At 40.0% G+C, this 19163-nt stretch overlaps 1 protein-coding gene across 1 annotated transcript in view; it reads right to left on the reverse strand.

Annotated features, from left to right (window-relative positions):
- Positions 1 to 14148, reverse strand: part of LOC114082422 (galactose mutarotase) — a 57824-nt gene extending 43676 nt beyond the window's left edge. The window contains exons 1-2 of the mRNA XM_071601508.1: positions 13776 to 14148; positions 5049 to 5203 (exon numbers count right to left, since the gene is read on the reverse strand). Of these exons, the coding sequence (XP_071457609.1) occupies positions 5049 to 5203; positions 13776 to 13965 (345 nt within the window). The 5' untranslated portion in view covers positions 13966 to 14148. The remainder of the gene's footprint in view (positions 1 to 5048; positions 5204 to 13775) is intronic.
- Positions 14149 to 19163: the final 5015 nt, after the last annotated feature.

Consider the following 19163-nt stretch of genomic DNA (forward strand, 5'->3'; position numbering starts at 1 on the left):
GGCTACGATCTACATACGGTGGGGTCGGGCTCCAAATTCCTCAATAGGACACCCATAGCACAAAAGTTAATAACTAGAATCAACAAATGGGACTTACTCAAACTAAAAAGTTTTTTCTCAGCAAAAGATACAATAAGAGAGGTAAATAGAGAGCCTACATCCTGGGAACAAATCTTTACTCCTCACACTTCAGATAGAGCCCTAATATCCAGAGTATACAAAGAACTCAAAAAATTAGACAATAAGAGAACAAACAACCCAATCAACAAATGGGCCAAGGACCTGAACAGACACTTCTCAGAGGAGGACATACAATCAATCAACAAGTACATGAAAAAATGCTCACCATCTCTAGCAGTCAGAGAAATGCAAATCAAAACCACCCTAAGATACCATCTCACTCCAGTTAGATTGGCAGCCATTATGAAGTCAAACAACAACAAGTGCTGGCGAGGATGTGGGGAAAAGGGTACACTTGTACATTGCTGGTGGGACTGCAAATTGGTGCAGCCAATTTGGAAAGCAGTATGGAGATTTCTTGGAAAGCTGGGAATGGAGCCACCATTTGACCCAGCTATTCCCCTTCTCGGTCTATTCCCTAAAGACCTAAAAAGAGCATGCTACAGGGACACTGCTACATCGATGTTCATAGCAGCACAATTCACAATAGCTAGACTGTGGAACCAACCTAGATGCCCTTCAATGGATGAATGGATAAAAAAAATGTGGCATTTATACACAATGGAGTATTACTCTGCATTAAAAAATGACAAAATCATAGAATTTACAGGGAAATGGATGGCATTAGAGCAGATTATGCTAAGTGAAGCTAGCCAATCCCTAAAAAACAAATGCCAAATGTCTTCTTTGATATAAGGAGAGTAACTAAGAACAGAGTAGGGTCGAAGAGCATGAGAAGAAGATTAACATTAAACAGGGATGAGAGGTGGGAGGGAAAGGGAGAGAGAAGGGGAAAAGCATGGAAACGGAAGGAGACCCTCAGAGTTATACAAAAGTACATACAAGAGGAAGTGAGGGGAAGGGGAAAAATAATACAAGGGGGACAAACGAATGTCAGTAGAGGGGGCAGAGAGAGAAGAGGGGAGGGGAGGGGAGGGGAGGGGTGATAGTAGAGGATAGGAAAGGCAGCAGAATACAACAGACACTAGTATGGCAATATGTAAATCAATGGATGTGTAACTGATGTGATTCTGCAATCTGTATATGGGGTAAAAATGGGAGCTCATAACCCACTTGAATCAAATTGTGAAATATGATATATCAAGAACTATGTAATGTTTTGAACAGCCAACAATAAAAAATTAAAAAAAAAAAACACTCCAAGTTTCTCTTATTCCCTGGACAGAGTTTATAGCAAATTGGGCACTTGTTCCATTAGGATTCAGTTCCAGCCCACAAGTCAGGAGTCATGGTTTTGGAGCCAGATCTGTTCCTAGTTCATTGTGTAAATTTGGGCATCTATCACTTCCATAAAATTAAGGAGCTAGAAAAATTACCTTGAAGGTTTTGTCTGTGTTCTAACAAATTCTAAGAAAGGCAAGAAAAATATGAAGAGAAAAAAAGGAATCTTGAATTAACATAGAGGTTCCTCTTCACTTTGCCTGAAAGGCCCCAAGATCACACTTTCAGGGAAGGGAGAACCAGCATTTATCAAGTGTTCGTTATGAAGAAAGGCACCTAGCCAGAAACTTTACAGACACTACCTCATCTGTCTACTTCAAGTAGTGCCATCATTCTCATTGAGTGACCACACACTGAGACTCAGGAAGGGTAAACTGCTGGCCCCAGGTCATGCAGCTTGTAAGTGATAGTGGATTTGACCCAGCCCAAGCCTGTTCCCTTATGTTACAATAGCAGCATGAGTTGACCAGAGTCCTTGTCCTTTAGGGAGCTCTGGGATCACTAGTAAAGAGTTTATTGCACACATGAGACCTCCAATCTGTGGAGTATTCACCAGTCACTGATGCCTTACATAAATCACCTTGCAAGGAACTTTTTGGTTGAACTAAACGAAATGACCGTCCCTGTAGGTCAAAACTGTTGAACACTGGCAATCTCTTATAGTTCCAACTAATATCATCCCCACTTTACAGATGAACAAATTAAGTTCAATGGAGTTAACCTGCCTGTTTCTCCCCATACATTCCAGAGGTATAGAATAGAACCCTTTAATACAGCATAGTTTAAAAAGAAAAAATATTGTTTAAAATCATACATGTAATTAGTGACAGAGCTAGGATTCCAACTCAGGTCTGGCTATCTACATGATTTCACATCTTAGTTTCAGTGAACAGCTTTATTCAAATCTCCATTTTCAACAGAAGAGTCAAACTCTCACTCCAAACACAGTTAAAAGATAATAACCTTCTGCATCAGAGGAATAGCCCTGCAGCCAGGCTCTGCCCATTCACTCTAGCCTGGGTCTGGCTCTCACAGGTGTTCTGTCTGCCAGGAAGGGGAGCCCAGCAGGGATGGAGCTCTCTACCTTCATCTACAATGAGAGCATCTGGCGTTGACACAAATTCACTGAGCTCAGTAAAAAATTTAATTTATATCCTAATTATCTCTCAGAAATATTGAACTTTCAAGACACTTAAAATAGGAAGACTGTTATATGTGTAATTAAAAAAAGAAAAAAAGAATTCCCCAAATGGAAAATTCTAGGAATTAAATATCTGAAATAAAATGCTCTTACCTTGCTACCCAGATTTTCTTCTTTAAGGAAACGAAAGAATGGAAAGATTTTGGTGTAAACAAATATTTTCAGTTACGTGTAATTCCCATTCATGGAAGAATTTCTCTGACCTTATAGTTTCTAACTCTCTAGGAACTTTAAATATGCAGACTTTCTTATACTATTTCAAATCCTGTCAGGTTATTTAATTTTCATCTTTTAAAGAATTGTGCTGATCTGCACAGAAAAACACACCCCCCCAACCTAAACTATTCATTCAGTAATTGTTGAAATCCAGTACAACTTAAAATAAAGTCCATCTGATACTGCTAATGATACCTATCTAAAAACTTACTGCTGAGAAACGTTCAGGGGCTCCATAAGTATTCTCATCTTTTTCCCACCCATCTCTGGGCCCCAGTATAGCCATTCTGTCTAATACCCACAGATTGAATGAAATGCTACCTGTTCTTCAAAAGCTGTTCAAGTCCCACCTCCATAACTATTCATTTGTTCATGATCAGCTCTTCTAGTATAATGTTAGCATCTATGTTATGGTGCCTGTGGAAGCTCAGCTGTTAATAGTTATGTAAGGGTCCATCTGCCTCATTATACTGTGAACCTCAGGAATCCCCAGCCTGTTATGCTCTGTGGTTCACAAAAGGGGCCCACTGCACGGGTTTGGGCTATGGTTTGAATGTGTCTTCCAAAAGTTCATATGTTTAAAACGTAATTACCAAACTCATGCTAATGGTATTTGGAGATGCAGCCTTTGGCAGGTAGTTAGAATTAGAGGAGGTCATGAGAGAGGTAACCTCCGATGGCATCAATGGTTTTGTTTGAAAAGGAAGAAAGACCCAAACTGGTACAGCTGCTCATTCTTGCCATGAGATGCCCTCTTCCATGTTAAGACGCAACAAGAAGGCCCTCACTAGAGGCTGGCATCACACTCTTGGACTCCCCAGTTTCCAGAACTGTGAGGGGAAAAAAATCTTTGTCTTTATAAATGACCCAGTCTATGTATTTAGTCATAGCAACAGAAAATGGAGTAAGACAGATATGCATTCTTATTATTCTTCTGTGTTAATAAAGGGAATACATATGAATACATACACTGCAGAAAATACCACAGTGGAACAGAAGGAGAAGAGCAAGGTGCTGTTCTGAGGGTCCTCTGAAGATCCCTGTAGGAACTCGGCCCAGCTTCTTCTAGATGGGGTTTACTCATGGACCTGGCATGTTCTAAAGGATCTCTGCCCTCTGCTCTTGGGCACAGCAGATGCTACTAGGGAGAGCTTTTTGCTCTCCCTAGGGTGAGGAGTCCATCACTGAAGAAAGGGAAGCCAATGGGATCTGGTTCTTGGCTACAGAGAGGAAGCTGGAGGGAGAGGGGAAAACCTAGAGCAACCAACTTCCTTCAGCAGGAGAAGTGGAGGCCAGAGGCAGAAAAAAGGAAATCATGGCCTTTAGTTACCACACATTTTACTTCCTATCTTCTCTATCTCCACTCTAGCAAACAACCTGGGTGGTATAATTTAAAGGAGAGCTCTCTGAAATTTTTTTCCCTCAGAGACTAAAATGAGACTGGCAGGACTCTGAAGCAGGAGGCCAGGAACTCTGATCTCAGGGAGTAGCTTGATCCCTTTGCTTTCCAAGGATTGGAGTTTTTATTTAGGGAATGGAGTTTTTATTTAGAAAGGGGGATCTGGAGGAGCCTAAGGTAATTTCAAGGCACAAAGCACTTCAGTGGAAGGGCAGGCCCGGGTCTGGTGCCACACTGCACAGGAAGGATGCAAACAAGAGGAACAGGGAGGTGTATTGGATTGGGGGTCCCCACAGTGGCCATGGAGGACACCAGCAGCTCTAGTATAGTGATGAGGGCTTGGAGCCAGGCAGACCTGGCTGTCCCCTTTAGGAATCATGTGCCTTTCACATTCTCAGATTTCTCATTTGAGTGATGATACAGGTCTCTTGGAAAGGTCAGAGACAACATACGTGAAGGCCTATGCAGTAGAGGGTGGGTAGGTATTTATCATTAACCCACATTTCTTCAACCTGATTCCCTGATCCCAACACTATGAGAAAGTTGTTCCACATCTTCCCTAAGTCAGGGATCATGGTCCTTTCACTCAAGGATCCCTGCTTGTGACAGTCAGATGAATTAGAGAAGGATGGATCCTGGATGTGGCCATTTGCATCTGCTCCCCCAAACCCTGGGAACAGCCTTTTTCCTGGATTGCTTTACCATGCACATGTCCCAGGGCCTAGGATTCTGCTTGGCAACAGAAGACATGCTTGTGGGTACTCTGGGAAGTGGACCAAGAAAGGACTCTGCCACATGCCCTGGACTCACCTTGTCAAACCCTTTAAGTCCTCCATGCAGACTGTTGGGCCCATTGTTAATGGCCAGGTGATACTCCTTCCCATCCAATGTGAATGTTCCTTTGGCAATTCGGTTGGCCACCCTTCCAACCACTGCTCCAAAGTAGGGCTGCTTTTGGAGGTACCCTGAAAGGACAAGGATGACAGTGTTTTTTAAAACTTCAAACAGAAGAGGTGTCTTACACTGCTGCCTATCACTTTCTTCTTGAGGAAGCCACAACTACCTACAAGTTGGCCATATCAAAGTCTTCATGAAAGCACAGAAAAATGGTATTTTTTTTTCACACCTGACATTTTCCTGTTCCAGAAGTAATAAATATTCATTACAAAAAGTTTTAAAGAATTTTATAACACACAAAGAAGAAATTTAAATCCTCCTTAATCTTATCACTCGAGAGAACCACTGTTAATATTCTTATATATATCCTTCTGTCTTTCAGTGTAAAAAGTGCATTTGCTTCTTTTTATAAACTGGGATCTTAGTGGGAATGTTGCTTTATAATCTGCTATTTTCTGAGCCAATCAATTTTCTTAACTAAAAATTGGACTTTTGTGTTGTCTTGAGAGAAAACTATCTAATTCTTCTTTCTCTTTTCATGTTTTTGTAAAATCATATAATTAGAACATGTAAATATCTTTAATGAGAGTTAAATAATACCCAAGGACATTGAGTAGGATTGCCAGAGGAAATACAGGATGCCTAGTTAAATCTGAATTTCAAATAAAAAATGAATAATTATTTAACAGTATTTAAGTAAGTTCATAGTACTATTATAGATGAGACAGTATAAGTTGTTTACCTGAAATTTAAATCAGACTTTTATATTTTCATTTGCTAAATCTGGCAAATTTAATAGTGTAAAACATTTTAAAAGCCTTTCTTCACTTCTCTTCCTTCCTAATGTCAATCACTGTTAACCGTTGGGAATGTACAATTTTTTCAAAAATTGAATTAACTACATATAAGCATCATGCAAGAAGACAAACACATGTATATTCTATACAGTTATAATTGAGTTATACACATTGTTCTGTAACTTTTCATTTATCAAATATCTTAAGGTTTCTCCCTGTTACTACCTATCTACCACATTCCTTTGATTGCTACAGGGCATATTGATGAAAATCAAATGTTGTTGGGCTTTTTTATTTTTTGGTGGTGGTGGTGGTGGGGGTTATAAAAAGCAAAGCTCCATTGTTGTAGTTACAACTTTGAACAAGGGCATATTCCAGTAAAAGTACTTAAAGTACTCTTCTTAAAGTTTTTCTCTTCTTAAAGTTTACTATTCTTACAGTTTTTTTAAGTTCTTGTGTGGTTTTCCATGGAACAGATTAAGATTTGGAGACAGTTTGTTTTTGCATTTTCACCAAAATTCCTTTCTGTTCTATTTCTCACTCAAATGCACTCTGGATTCCATTCTCCTTCCCTGGGGTACTCTGTATCCTCCATGTCTAGTTAGGATTAGCAAAGAATGCAATTCAAACATATGACCTATTTTTCAGACCCTGAATCAGCCAGTGGCTGGTCACTGTTCCCATTAGGCAACTGGTTGGGCACAAGTTAATCATTCTCTTCCAGGTCCTGTTCCTTCCTCATTAATCCATGGTGCCTCAGAATCTTGTAAATGAACTATTATAACAGCGGACACTTAGTACTTTCTAAGTCCCAGACACTTTCTCAGGGCTCTACATTTAATTCATTTCATCCTCAGAACATTTCTCTTAAGTAGATACTATTATTGCCCCAGTTTACTGATGTGGAAACTGAGGACAGAAAAGTTTAGTAACTTGCTCTAAAACACTAGTTAGCAAAGGAATCAAGACTTGAATCCAAGTAGTCTGGCTCCTAATCCATACTTTTAAGCATTGCTTACCAGTGGTCCCTTCCAGGAAAGTGTATAAATGCTCAATTCCTCATATACGATGTGGGTAGCATTTGCATAAAATCTATTCACATCCTCTTTCTTCTTTCCTCAGTACTGGGGATTGAGTTACACCCTCAACCCTTTTTATTTTTATTTTGAGACAAGGTCTCACTAATTTGCAGAGGCTGGCCTAGAACTTGCAATTCTCCTGCCTCAGCCTCCTGAGTATCTTGGATTACAGGTGTGTGCTACTGCACCTAGCTCCCCCCATATACTTTAAATCATCTCTAGATTATATATAATCCCTAATACAATGCAAATGCCATATAAATAGTTTTTGTACTTTATTATTATTTAGGGAATGACAAGAAAAAAAGTCTAAACACATTTAGTACTATTGCAGTTTTCCCCAAAATATTTTTGATCTGTGGTTGGTTGAATTCACTGATGCAAATCCATAGATACAGAGGGCCAACTGTATTTAGCAAGCACCAGGCATCCTGGTTGGCCCATCTAATCACCGTCTCTAGGCACTGGTGGGGTTCATTGCTCCGTCAGTTCCCACTTTCTCCCCACCTTCTACTTTCTGAAGCTGTAGTTTTCAAACCCCTTAACAGTGGTTAAACAAAAGGAGTCCCAAAAGGCAAACAACCTCTTCTTGGTTTTGTTTCATCTTCTCTTTAGACAGAAAAGGGGATAATCCCTCTCCTGCCCACCATCAGGGGTCATGGCTGACACCTCTATAACAAAAGACAGGTTGACAAGAGAAAATCATATTTGATTATAGTTTCACGTGACACAGGAACCTTCAGATTGAAGACTCAGAGACCCAGGGTGAACTAACCATTTTTATTCTTAGGAGAGATGAAGCATGGACAGCCATTTAGAAATAGAACTGGACAAAAAGGGTATTTTCTGAAAATCATGGCAGACCCTGCAAGGCCTGTCTGCTCAGATTCTTCTTGGCCTGTCTGAACAGCAATCCTTCCTCCCAGCTACGAACCAAGACCCTTTCTAGAACAGGGGTCCTAGGACCTACAATTGAACAAGAGGTCAGAGAATTTTTTTTTTTATGGCTGACTCTTAGAGAGAAAGTGTGGTGTGTGTGGGGGGGGGGTTAGAGTAATATTTCTAGCTTTTATCTTGACTTTGGGGAAAAGGGGGTTCTAGTTTTTATGACCTGCCTTGGAGAAGAGCAATCCTAGCTTCTATGGCTTGCCTCAAGAGAAGGCCAGAGGGAAACTTTGCTTTGAGGTTGCTTCTGCAGACATCAATTTGGGATGTCTGAGCCCAATAAAGTTTAAAAATGTAAAGAAAAGCAGATTGTCTAAACAAACAAACAAACATACAACAACTGGCTGTGGCCATTTTTAGTCCGATCTCAATATTTTTCCACAAGTGTACCCAGAGCCCCCATCCTCCACCAGAGGTATACTAGGCCTTGGAGACAATCTGACAGTAAAGCTCCTGCCACACTGGCTGTCAAGAATTCCCTCAGAAGCCACGACTCCTGGCAACAGTTCATCAGCCTGTGGAGATGAGAAGTACCTGCCAGTTCCTTGGTTTAGACTAATAGTTTTTAAGAATTAATCCATTAGGGCACTAAGGTTGTTGCTCAGCAGTAGAGCGCTCATCTACGCAGGTAGGGGGCCCTGGGTTCTATCCTCAGCACCACATAAAAATAAAGTAAAGGTATTGTGTCCAACTACAACTAAAAAATAAATACTAAAAAAAAAAAAAAAAAGAATTGATCCATGAGGACGGAGAAACCACTTATCCAAGCTGTCTCTGAAAAAACCTTAACAGAACAAATAGATTTCATACTATTTTCAAATGTAATTAAGCATTTGTATCAAATCAGTCTTATGGAAAAATGAAAATCCCCAAATTCTGAATAAGGAATAATAATAATAAGGAATAATAATAATAAGGAATAATAATAATAAGGAATGCAGAAAATTCTGTTTTATGTGAAAAGTTCAAAGTTCCTAGGTCAAGCCACGAATACTGATTTAATCAAATCAGCTGCTGAGGTGGGAGAAAGAGGATTGGGAAAGTCTGCTCCTTTTCCTGGGCAAGGCACTGGCCAGAATAAATCAATAAATGCTTAAGCATGGTATATGGCCCTTTCCACTCCTCTAACCTCCCAAGATCCCCAACTATGACACCCACCTCAAAAAGCCCCAACCTTCACCAGAGTGCTCTAAAGTCTGAAATAAATTATTCACTACCCTCCCTCAAAACAACCCAGCAAGATGGTGCAAAACCTATAATCCCAGCTGCTCAGAAGGCTGAGTCAGGAGTATTGCAAATTCAAGGCCAGTCTGGGCAACATAGTAAAACCTACCTCAAAAAAAAGTACATCTATATCCATATCTATATACGCATATATATAACATATAAATATATACATGCATTTAATTATATATGCATACATTATAATAAGTAATATACAATATATTACATATTATACATCATTACTATAAATATTATTTATTTATAATATTATAAATATTAGTATGACAATTATACAATAACAACATTATAATATTATATGTATAATAACATAATATTGTATAGTATATAATTTAATTATTATATATACATATATTAAATATATATGCACATATGCATATGTATTTAATTAATTTTTTAAAACTCCAAACAACATTTATTACTTGAATGACTGTCTTTTGGTCAGATGAGGAAAATAACCGAAGTTTAATTGACAAGCATTCTAATTATCCCAAACATGTTATATATTTTTAAAAGGCTGTTGGTTGCCCAAGCTGAAGTTCCACATAATTTTTTGCAGATTTAACAAAGTGAAATAGAAAGTTCTAGTCGTATGATGGAAGGTATTTGGGGGCAAAGGAAAGAAAGCAGACACATCTCCAGTCAGACACATATCACAGATCATAGTGCACTGAATCATCATAATCCATTTGTTTCAGGGGAGGCACTGCTCTGAAGAGGTTAAAAAAAAAAACTTGCCCAAGATGTTACACAACATTAAAAGACAAAGTGGGGAGTCCTCAATGCTCCCATAAAGGTACTCTTAGGCATTTGAAATATTACACTGCAGTCTCTAACCTGATTGCTTTTATCCCCACCTCCTCTGCTTAACCCAGGTTTCTAAAAGCATTTTTGTTTGTTTATTTATTTATGAAGTTCTGGGGATCCAGCCCATGACCTCACATGTGCTGGGCAAGTGCCATAATGACTCATGGCAGCAATAGATGGCTGTTTGGTAGTAACTGGAGGGAAATGAAAGAAAGGAATCTCATGGATTTTATGGGTAAGTTGTTTATGCATGTGGCTTACAAGCAAACATTCTCATAACAGGCTTGAAAGGAGTCATAAGGACTGTAGGTGGGACACAGATAAAAAAGATTTTTAAAGAAAAGAAATGGTAGCAAAACTCACAGAAGGTTTTTTTTCTAGGTCATACCTAAAAGATCGGATAATTTACTCTTTAGAATCCTTCAGAAGAAAGATCTCATTTTCCCAGAGAGAAATCGAGCCATTCTGACCTCTGGTTATGGCTGTCATCCAAGCATTTATATAATCTATCTGGGAAACTGGAGAGTGTTCACATCCAACCTGGCAGTTACAAAAGGACTATGTCTCATCAAATTACTCATGCTTAGCTCTCCCTTGTAGCTCAAAACACTTTTGGAACATGATAATGTCAAGACAATACCTTGCTCTGTCGAATCTTATTACTTTAAATTATTTACCTGTATGTTTATATGTACTCACATAATCAGACATTTTAAAAGAATATAAAGAAGGTCCTTTCCTACACCTTAACTATCCAAGGTCCTTTCTTAAGGACAACCACTGTGGCTAGTTTTCTTTTAGGGATGCTCTACCACTAAACTAAATTGAAACCCCTTTTTACTTTTTACTTTGAGACAGGGTCTCACTAAATTCCCTAGGCTGTCCATGAACTTGAGATCCTCTTGCCTTAGCCTCCCGTGTAGCTGGGATTACAAGAATGCATCACTACGTTGAGGTTAGTAGTTTCCTAATATGGCTTTTAATAAATTAGAATTAACCAAAATAGTAGCAGAGAGCCATTTCTTACTTTCTGATTGAGGCAATATGCTTCCTATTATGACATATGTGAAGTCTTATCTTTGGCAATACTAAAAGACAAGGCCTTATAAAAGAAACTTGGGTCCACTTATGGTAACCTTAAAGATGGCTGAACATATCAGAAAGTGTAATTTAATATACTGAGGGTGTTTTCCCTTTATATTGTCTTTTGAAAATAGTTTTCTTTCCTTTTAAAATAATTAAATTATCTGAATTGTAGCACAGGAATGAAAATGTCCATCTTGGACCAGCACCAAGAAGAATATTTGAAATGCTTTGATTTAAATTGGCGTTCTGTGAAGCTGTGGTGCCTTCTGCTGAGAAAATGCCACTGAACATTCTCAACATATGTTGGTACTAGGGAGGGCAATAAAATAGCAGCTAGATCACTATAATCTAGGGGAGCTAACGTGTTTTCTTCCTTTTAAGAACATTTGAGAACATTTGGGAAGGATTCTTTCACCGAGACTCCCACAAGGTTTACAGTCTCACACAGGATTATGTGAATGTCTTTGCACTTCCACACCTATCAAGAAACTGGTGCTTCCTGGGTGTCATGTCATCCGGAAGCTTGTCATCACAGCTCACATTCCATATGAATTCCAAAGATCTTTGTGCTTTTACATTCATGTGACTCTTAGAACTAAAAATTGCAGGAAATAAGAGAGGTGTGCATATGTCTGCAGGGGGTGGACAGTACCTTTCTGAATGGTGATAAGGGATGGTGCCCACAATTTTATATCCCCAATTTTTTTCCGTGGATCAGGAATTCCAGGTTAAATATCCAATTCTCCTTTGACTCCCCTGAACAATTTTGCATGAGTCAAGTAAACTCTTTGAGTTGCGTGTGGTGGGCAAACTGTGATCCCAGCTACCTGGGAGGCTGAGACATGAGGATTTGGAGTTTGAAGCTGGCTTGGACAATTTAAGGAGATCCTATCTCAAAATTAAAATAAAAAGGGTCAGAGATATAGCTCAGTGGTATAGCTCTTGCCTAGAATGTGTGAGGCCTAGTACTGAAACAAAAAATAGATGCAATCTTTTGTGGTTCTATCTGCAGCCTATAGCAGAGACAAGTGACTCGGCAAAGTGATTATAGAGAATCCTCTTTGGTCACTTGCCTGCCCTCTCGGCTTCTAATTCTGAAGATGTGTGGAAGGGAAGTGACGCTGATCTTTCTCACATCCCCGTACCTTCCTACAGTCAGCCTCCTGTACCAGCCTCCTCACTTAAGTTGCTGCTAAAGAAGCATTTTTGTTTGTTTATTTGAGGTTCTGGGGATCTAACCCAGGGCCTCACATGTGGTGGGCTAGTGCCATAATGACTCATGGCAGCAATAGATGGCTGTTTGGTAGTAACTGGGGGGAAATGAAAGAAAGGAATCTCATGGATTTTATGGGTAAGTTGTTTATCTATGTGGCTTACCAGCAAATATTCTCATAACAGGCTTTGAAAGAAGCCATAAGAACTGTAGGTGGGACACAAGTAAAAAAGATTTTTAAAGATAAGAAATGGTATGCAAAACTCACAAAAGGCATTACTGGTTTTTTCCTAGGTCATACCTAAAAGATCATATAAAGAAAACTGGGGGGCTCCAGGGCTGGTGAAGACAAGCAGAGGTGATCAATAGGACCTTCAGCAATATTCTTACAATAAATTTTGTTAAGGAAACTGAGAGTAAAGTTTTATGCTAAGTGGAAAACAAAACTCTCAGGAGTTTTCCTGTTGACCCGGAACCATGAGCCAAGTTAAACATCTAAATAACCCAAGGGATAGAGAGATACACCAAAAGGGAAACCTCAAACTTCTTCTCATGCAGAATTTGTCCACACCCAACAGCCAGCAGAGCTTATTAATTCTCAGTTTCCCTTGGCCAATTTTATTTCAGACCTCATTTTCTGTTTGGTTACACTGCAGTGCCAAGAGATAGAAGCATGTACCCATTCTCTTGCTACAATCCAACTGCAGTTGTAATTATACATTTATGGAGTTATTTGGGTTAAAAACCATCTCCTTAGCTAAACGGCAAGCTCTGTGAAGGGGGTGGGCGTGGGGGCTTGTCTGTGTTGTCGAATGTGTTACCAGAGTTTTAAAATGCATGAATTAACACATCATCCTAATTGCCCATAGACCCCAAGGGGAGAAAGTCCATCTAGTTAGAGGTGGTCTTCTCCCTTTCTGTCAGTACATGCTTATTGAGCGGCAAGCAGGGTGGGCTGGGCTGGGCATCATAACCAAAACAGCCAAGCTCTCTGCTGAGCCTGCACTCAGCTTAAGTCATGGAGCATTTCTGGGACAATCAGTCTTCAAAGAGAATCTGATGAAGAGTAACTAGTAGACGCAAGTCTTTGCTTTTCCTTCTTCTGAAAAGAGCAGAACCGGAAGAAGAAGGAGCCACGCCCCCGTTGCCAGCAGTTCAAAGTTTGCTCCAGGATTGCTGGAGTTTGGTCTTACTTTTTGCGTTAACTGAGGCAAAGCCTGAATGGATAACCAGCAGACAAGAAACCAAGTCCTTTAGCTACTCGACTTGGAATCATTCTGGGTTTTCATTTCCCCCCAAGCTCCGGATCGCCACACTGCCCTGTTAGCCAACCCACGCACTCCCCAGTTAGATCGTCCCAAGATCACTCAGGGACTTTGACCTCAGTCCCTTGCTCACAGGCGGCCGAACGTTCGGGGTGCGTGAAGGGTGGTCCTGATCATCCCCTCGGCCCGGGATTGGTGTAACCCACCTTCCAACTCGGCAAAGCCAAGAACCACGTCGGAGGCTTTCCCCTGCCTGTCTTTGACCTCCAGAGCGGTGATGGTGCAGCCCCAGGAAATGATGTCCACTTTCAACAGGTCTGATTGTAGCTGGAACTTCTCCACTGTCCCTCCTCCGGAGGGCAGCTCTCCAAACATTGTTCTGGTCACCGAAACCATGGGGAAAGTTCGGGGCGTGCAGCTACTCTGTGCTCTTAGAACTCCAGCAGCCGAGTTGAGGCGCTTACTGCAGGAGGGGCGGGACTCCGCTCCGCTTCCTTGCCTGGATTTAGCCAGTGACCACTCCTGCCACAAATATCCTCTGGGGCTTTTCCATATCCTTCCTTTGCCTGAGGTGACAGAAAGGCAAGCCAAGCGTTTGCTGACCCTGGCTGCACTGCATGTTGGGAATGGTAGTCTTTGGGAGGTGAAATTGCATTTTGGAGCCTGTAGTCTTTCAAAACCCAAATCTTGAGTTATCTGTGTCCCATCCCCTTCTCCTGCACACTTTTTCAGCGTGCAATGATCTGGTCATTATTGTTGATGGCTGATTGTCAGACAAAGTACTGGAAAATGCAGAGAGCAGACTTAGGGACAAAGAGGCAGATCTTGGAGAAAATTCTGGTTAACACTTTGATGAAGAACAAAGAGTACAGAGGTAATTTAGAGAGGGGGTAGGTCATTGCAGGCTTCTTAGCACACTGATTGAAGATGTGCTCTTTTTGTAACACAGGATGAAGCCCTAGACATGGTCCTGATGGAGTCACTCCTGAGGAACCTCCTCAGACTGCTGGCAGGCATTAGCAACCTAGACAGGGTCTGGTAGAGGGGTTAGGCCCTTCTTTGGAGGTGATCAGAGATAGCTTCAGACTTTCTTTTCTTCAAGGAGGAGCCATGGGTAGATACCCATTTTGTTTCTGAAGTCCAAAGTCCCTTTAGGAAAGGATTAAGGAAACATATAATTATTGTAGTCCCTATAAAGGTCAAGTACTGTACCTTTGTTGTCTCCTTTACAAGTAGGATGAAGTCCTTAAGTATATACAGATGGGAGAGGAAAGACACTGAAGTCATTGAATTCTTTTCTTGCTTTAGTGGGCCTCATAATTAAAGGCAGATTCCTAGGCCCACTCCTGCAATTTCTGATTCTGGGAACCTAGGACAAGATTCAGGAATTCTCATTTTTTCCCAACCCTCCAGTTATGCTAATGCAGATTATCTGGGTCCAGACTTGAAATATTGCTTTAAAGTCTGGTAACTAACTCAGATATTTTCTGCCAAATTAGGCTCTGATGGCAGAGGACTAAACCCTAAAGGACTATGAGATGAAATACAGGCATGACTGTATGCATTCTTTGCTAAATGTAGCAACTCCAGAAGAGTGTTGGCCCTGGAATGGAGGGGGATACTAGGAGCCTAGAGACATGTTTTGTTCAATCCCTCTGCATACCTATCCCTTGTGCTTCGCCCTGCATTTGACCTTGTTCCTGGATGCTTCAGACAGTGTCCAACTACACTGTGGTGAGTGCAGAAATCATCTGTGATCAGGAAATCAGGGGAACTGGGATCATGTTCCTGTAATCAGATGCTAATAAAACATAAAACTATCTCACATCCTTTTCTGCCTGTGTAGCTTGAAGGAGTATTTAGCATTCTTGCCGCAAAGTCTCAATTCTTCGTCACTAAACAAGAATTCTAATAGCAAAGGGAAAAAAAGAAAAAGAAAAAAGACTTTTCAACAGGCTTCAGTCAAGCACAACCTATAATAACAAGAAGACCCAACCAAACAAGTCAAATTACAGACCGCACCACACTCATACAATAACCGATGGGCGCTCTTGCATGCTGCTTCGTCAGAAATTATCATAAACTCTGCAAGTCTCATCAGCCCACTTACCATTTGTGCCTGACTCATACACAAGCCCTTTTGGTAATGCTGTGTGAGCAAGTATGTCTTACAATCTCTTCTGTGAGCAGGAAGACGGCATTTTTTTTCTTGGCCTCCTGTTCTCAACATTCTGCAAGCTCATGCTGTCACAGAATGAAAGAAATTTGTTTGAGTGGCCATCTCTGAGTGTCGCCAGGGGAGGTCTTGTTGCTTGACTTGGTAGAAAAGGAAACATATCAGGATTTCTTAACTTCATTTTTGTTTCACTTTGAAGTGAACCAAGGCTTGGACCCCACCCCCACCTCCTCATTCTACACAGAAACTGCAGGGTCTGCTGTTTCTGGGACCTCTTAGGCCCCAGCTCATTCATAGAGATGTTGTTGAAGCCTTAAGCCATTGACAGGCTGCTACACAGAGGAAATTCTCTAAGATTCGATAATTAAAACCAATATACAGTTTGTCTATAAGAGACCTGGAATAGGTTACTGTGCATCTGTTCTCTTTCTCATTCCTCTAAACTCCATGATATTTCAGTTCTCTTCATTGGGCACTTTGTATTCACCATCTGAACTCATTTCTTATCTTTTGTTATCATTTCTTATGTTTTATTGTCATTGTTTACTCAACTATTGGCTTCTTGACTCAATATTTTGACTTACATAATTTTTTTGTAACCCAAACTCATTGTATTTGGTTTTAGATGAAAATCACTTGTATCAGGAAGCCAGAAATGCCTAGAAGAATCAAGTTAATGGGAGTTATATTTCAATTCAATTTATCAATTTTGGAGCAGCTGCCAGGGAATGTATTGTGGGGGACACGTGAGAAGTGTTTTAGGAAGATGGACTCAGTTTGGCTATATGGCATGTTGTTCATTTGTCAACTATTCTGTGAGTATGTGATGGACATTATGCTAAGTTCTGGTTATACCTTTATAAGTAAAAACATGATTTTTGCATTCAAATAACTTATAATTTAATGTGATATAATCCTCATCTTTATCCCCACAAATACTTCAGTAAAAATCTTCAGAATTCACTATTAACTAATGCTGCATGAAACAAAGTAGCTCTGGGCCTAGCTTCAGGTTTTGTAATTTCAGGATTGCTCAAAGATGGCAAGTCATATTGGGATTATTTTAGAATTTCCTAGCACCAAGCACAGTGACTGTTACATATTATATGCTCAGTAAATAATTATTAAGACTAAGGGTATAGCTCAATGGTTAGAGTACTTGTTTAGCATGCATAAGGCTCTGGGTTTGATCCTCAGCACTGCAAAACTATTGAATGAATATACAATACATCAATCTGTACAAATAATGTTGTGAAGAATTGGCTGTTGTATCAGAAGACCTGAGTTCAAGAGACACCAGCACTTACTGGCTTGGTAATTAGCTCAACCACTCCCTCATCTATAAAATGGGAATAATATCACATGATGAATCCATCCAATTATTTCTAATTGAATAGTAGTAAACTAAAGTGCTAAAAATTTACTGGGCACTGTGTTAAGCACCCCTGACTCAGGCACTATTATCTGATACAGAAACTGACACTTAGGTAAAGAAACTTGTTCAAGGTCACAGGATTAGTAAATCAGGAAACCCAGATTTGATCCTAGGTAGCTTGACTGCAGAGATGGGAGCACTAACCCACTTCCTTATCTGCTGTCTGGTATTGTGATCAGGTGAGAATATGGATTCCAAAGCACTTTGTTTATTCTAGTACTTTATACTAATGTAATATGTTCATCTTCTAATTGTAAGGTAATTGTAAATTTTAAAAAATTGGTTTCTTACCTGGTTCAGTGGCACATATCTGTAATCCCAGCTACTTAAGAAGTTTAGGCAGGAAGATGACAAGATCAAGACCAACTACTGCAACCTGGAGGGAGGGTATCTCAAAATAAATAAATAAAAAGTGCTGGGGATATAGCTCAGTGGTAAATCACCCCTGGGTTCAGTTCTCAGCACTGAAAATAATTTAAAACAAACAAACAAAACACACAGAAAAACAAAGAGGGCTTTACCATTGAGCTACATTTCCAGTCATTTTTATTTTATATTTTAAAATAGACTCTAAGTTGGCCAGGCTGGCTTCCAACTTATGATCCTTCTAAGTTGCTAGAATTACAAGTGTGTGCTACTGCACCAAGCATGGTTTCTTGAATTAGTTCATGATGGGCTCACGAGGTTATTACATTTACTTACTTAAGAAAAGAAGGGTCCAAGAAGAAGAGTTAGTCCTTAGCACCCACAAGTCCTAGAAACAAGGCACTCATCACCTCTGGACCTACTTCATATTAATTTATTTATTATCATAGGTTACTCTGGTTTGAATTTGCCTCCCAAAAAGCTGTGTTGGAAGATTAATACTGGTACAACAGTGTTGGGAGGTAGGGCCTAATGGGAGGTATTTAGGTCCCAAGGGCTCCACCTTCACAAATAGATTCGTGCTGATTATAAAAAGGCCTGAGGCTATGGGTTTAATCTTTGTCTCTCTCCTTGCCTTCTCTAGCCCTTCCACTTTCCATCATCGGATGATGCAGCCAAAAGTTCCTCACCAGATGCCAGCACCTTTGTCTAGGACTCCCCAGTCTCAAAAACATGAGAAGTTAATTTCTATTGCTTAAAAAGTATTCAGTGTATGGCGTTTTGTTATCTCTTCACAAAATGTACTAAGACGCATCTCCTGCCAAAAGAATGGAAGCTCAAAGAGAATGGAAAATGATTCCCCCCTGAAAGCCACTGCTTGAGGTCACAAATATCCAGTCATCTGCTCCTAGAAAATAGATCCAATGCCACAATGAATAAGAAAGAGTTTGCTTAAGATTTGTGGGAAAGCAGGAAAGAAGTAAAATCACACAGCACTCAGGAACTTGAAAATATTTTGAAAGGATCTTCTTTTCTCCCAGAGTTCCTCTCCCCAACCAATTGCCTCTTTTGCACAGCTTAATAAATATCCCTTCTAAAAATCATTTCAGAACCTTGCTTTGCATTTGCCATCCAGTAACACAGCAGTTCTGTCCTTAGTTCAAATGTAATCATATGATCCCTTATGTGTATTTATTAGGGTTCTCAGTTTATCCTACCACCATTATTAATGGATTCTTGCATGTATTCCCAGAAAATTATCATGCCTATACAAAGAGATGTGTTCAGCACACACATAAAACACACATACGTATGTACACACACACACCCCTCCAGGACACACAACAGCATGAAGTACTCTCCAGCCAGTCATAGTGGGTTATGATTTACAGAGGCCCACACTTTCCTAGTTGTCAAATATTTTGAATGTCATGGCCATGTATAGCCTCTTTGAAAACATAAGCAGCTGAAAGAATTAAAAATAACTATCTGAGATGAGCGAGAGTAATAGCTGGGTAAAGGTAGAAAAAGAGACTATTGTATAATTATTTTAATAGTACTTGTTTTTCAATTATGTGTATGCATTAATTTTGACATAAAAATAATTTGGAAAATAAC

The sequence above is a fragment of the Marmota flaviventris genome, chromosome 14, assembly GCF_047511675.1.
Source record: "Marmota flaviventris isolate mMarFla1 chromosome 14, mMarFla1.hap1, whole genome shotgun sequence".
In the NCBI taxonomy this organism is placed as follows: Eukaryota; Metazoa; Chordata; class Mammalia; order Rodentia; family Sciuridae; genus Marmota; species Marmota flaviventris.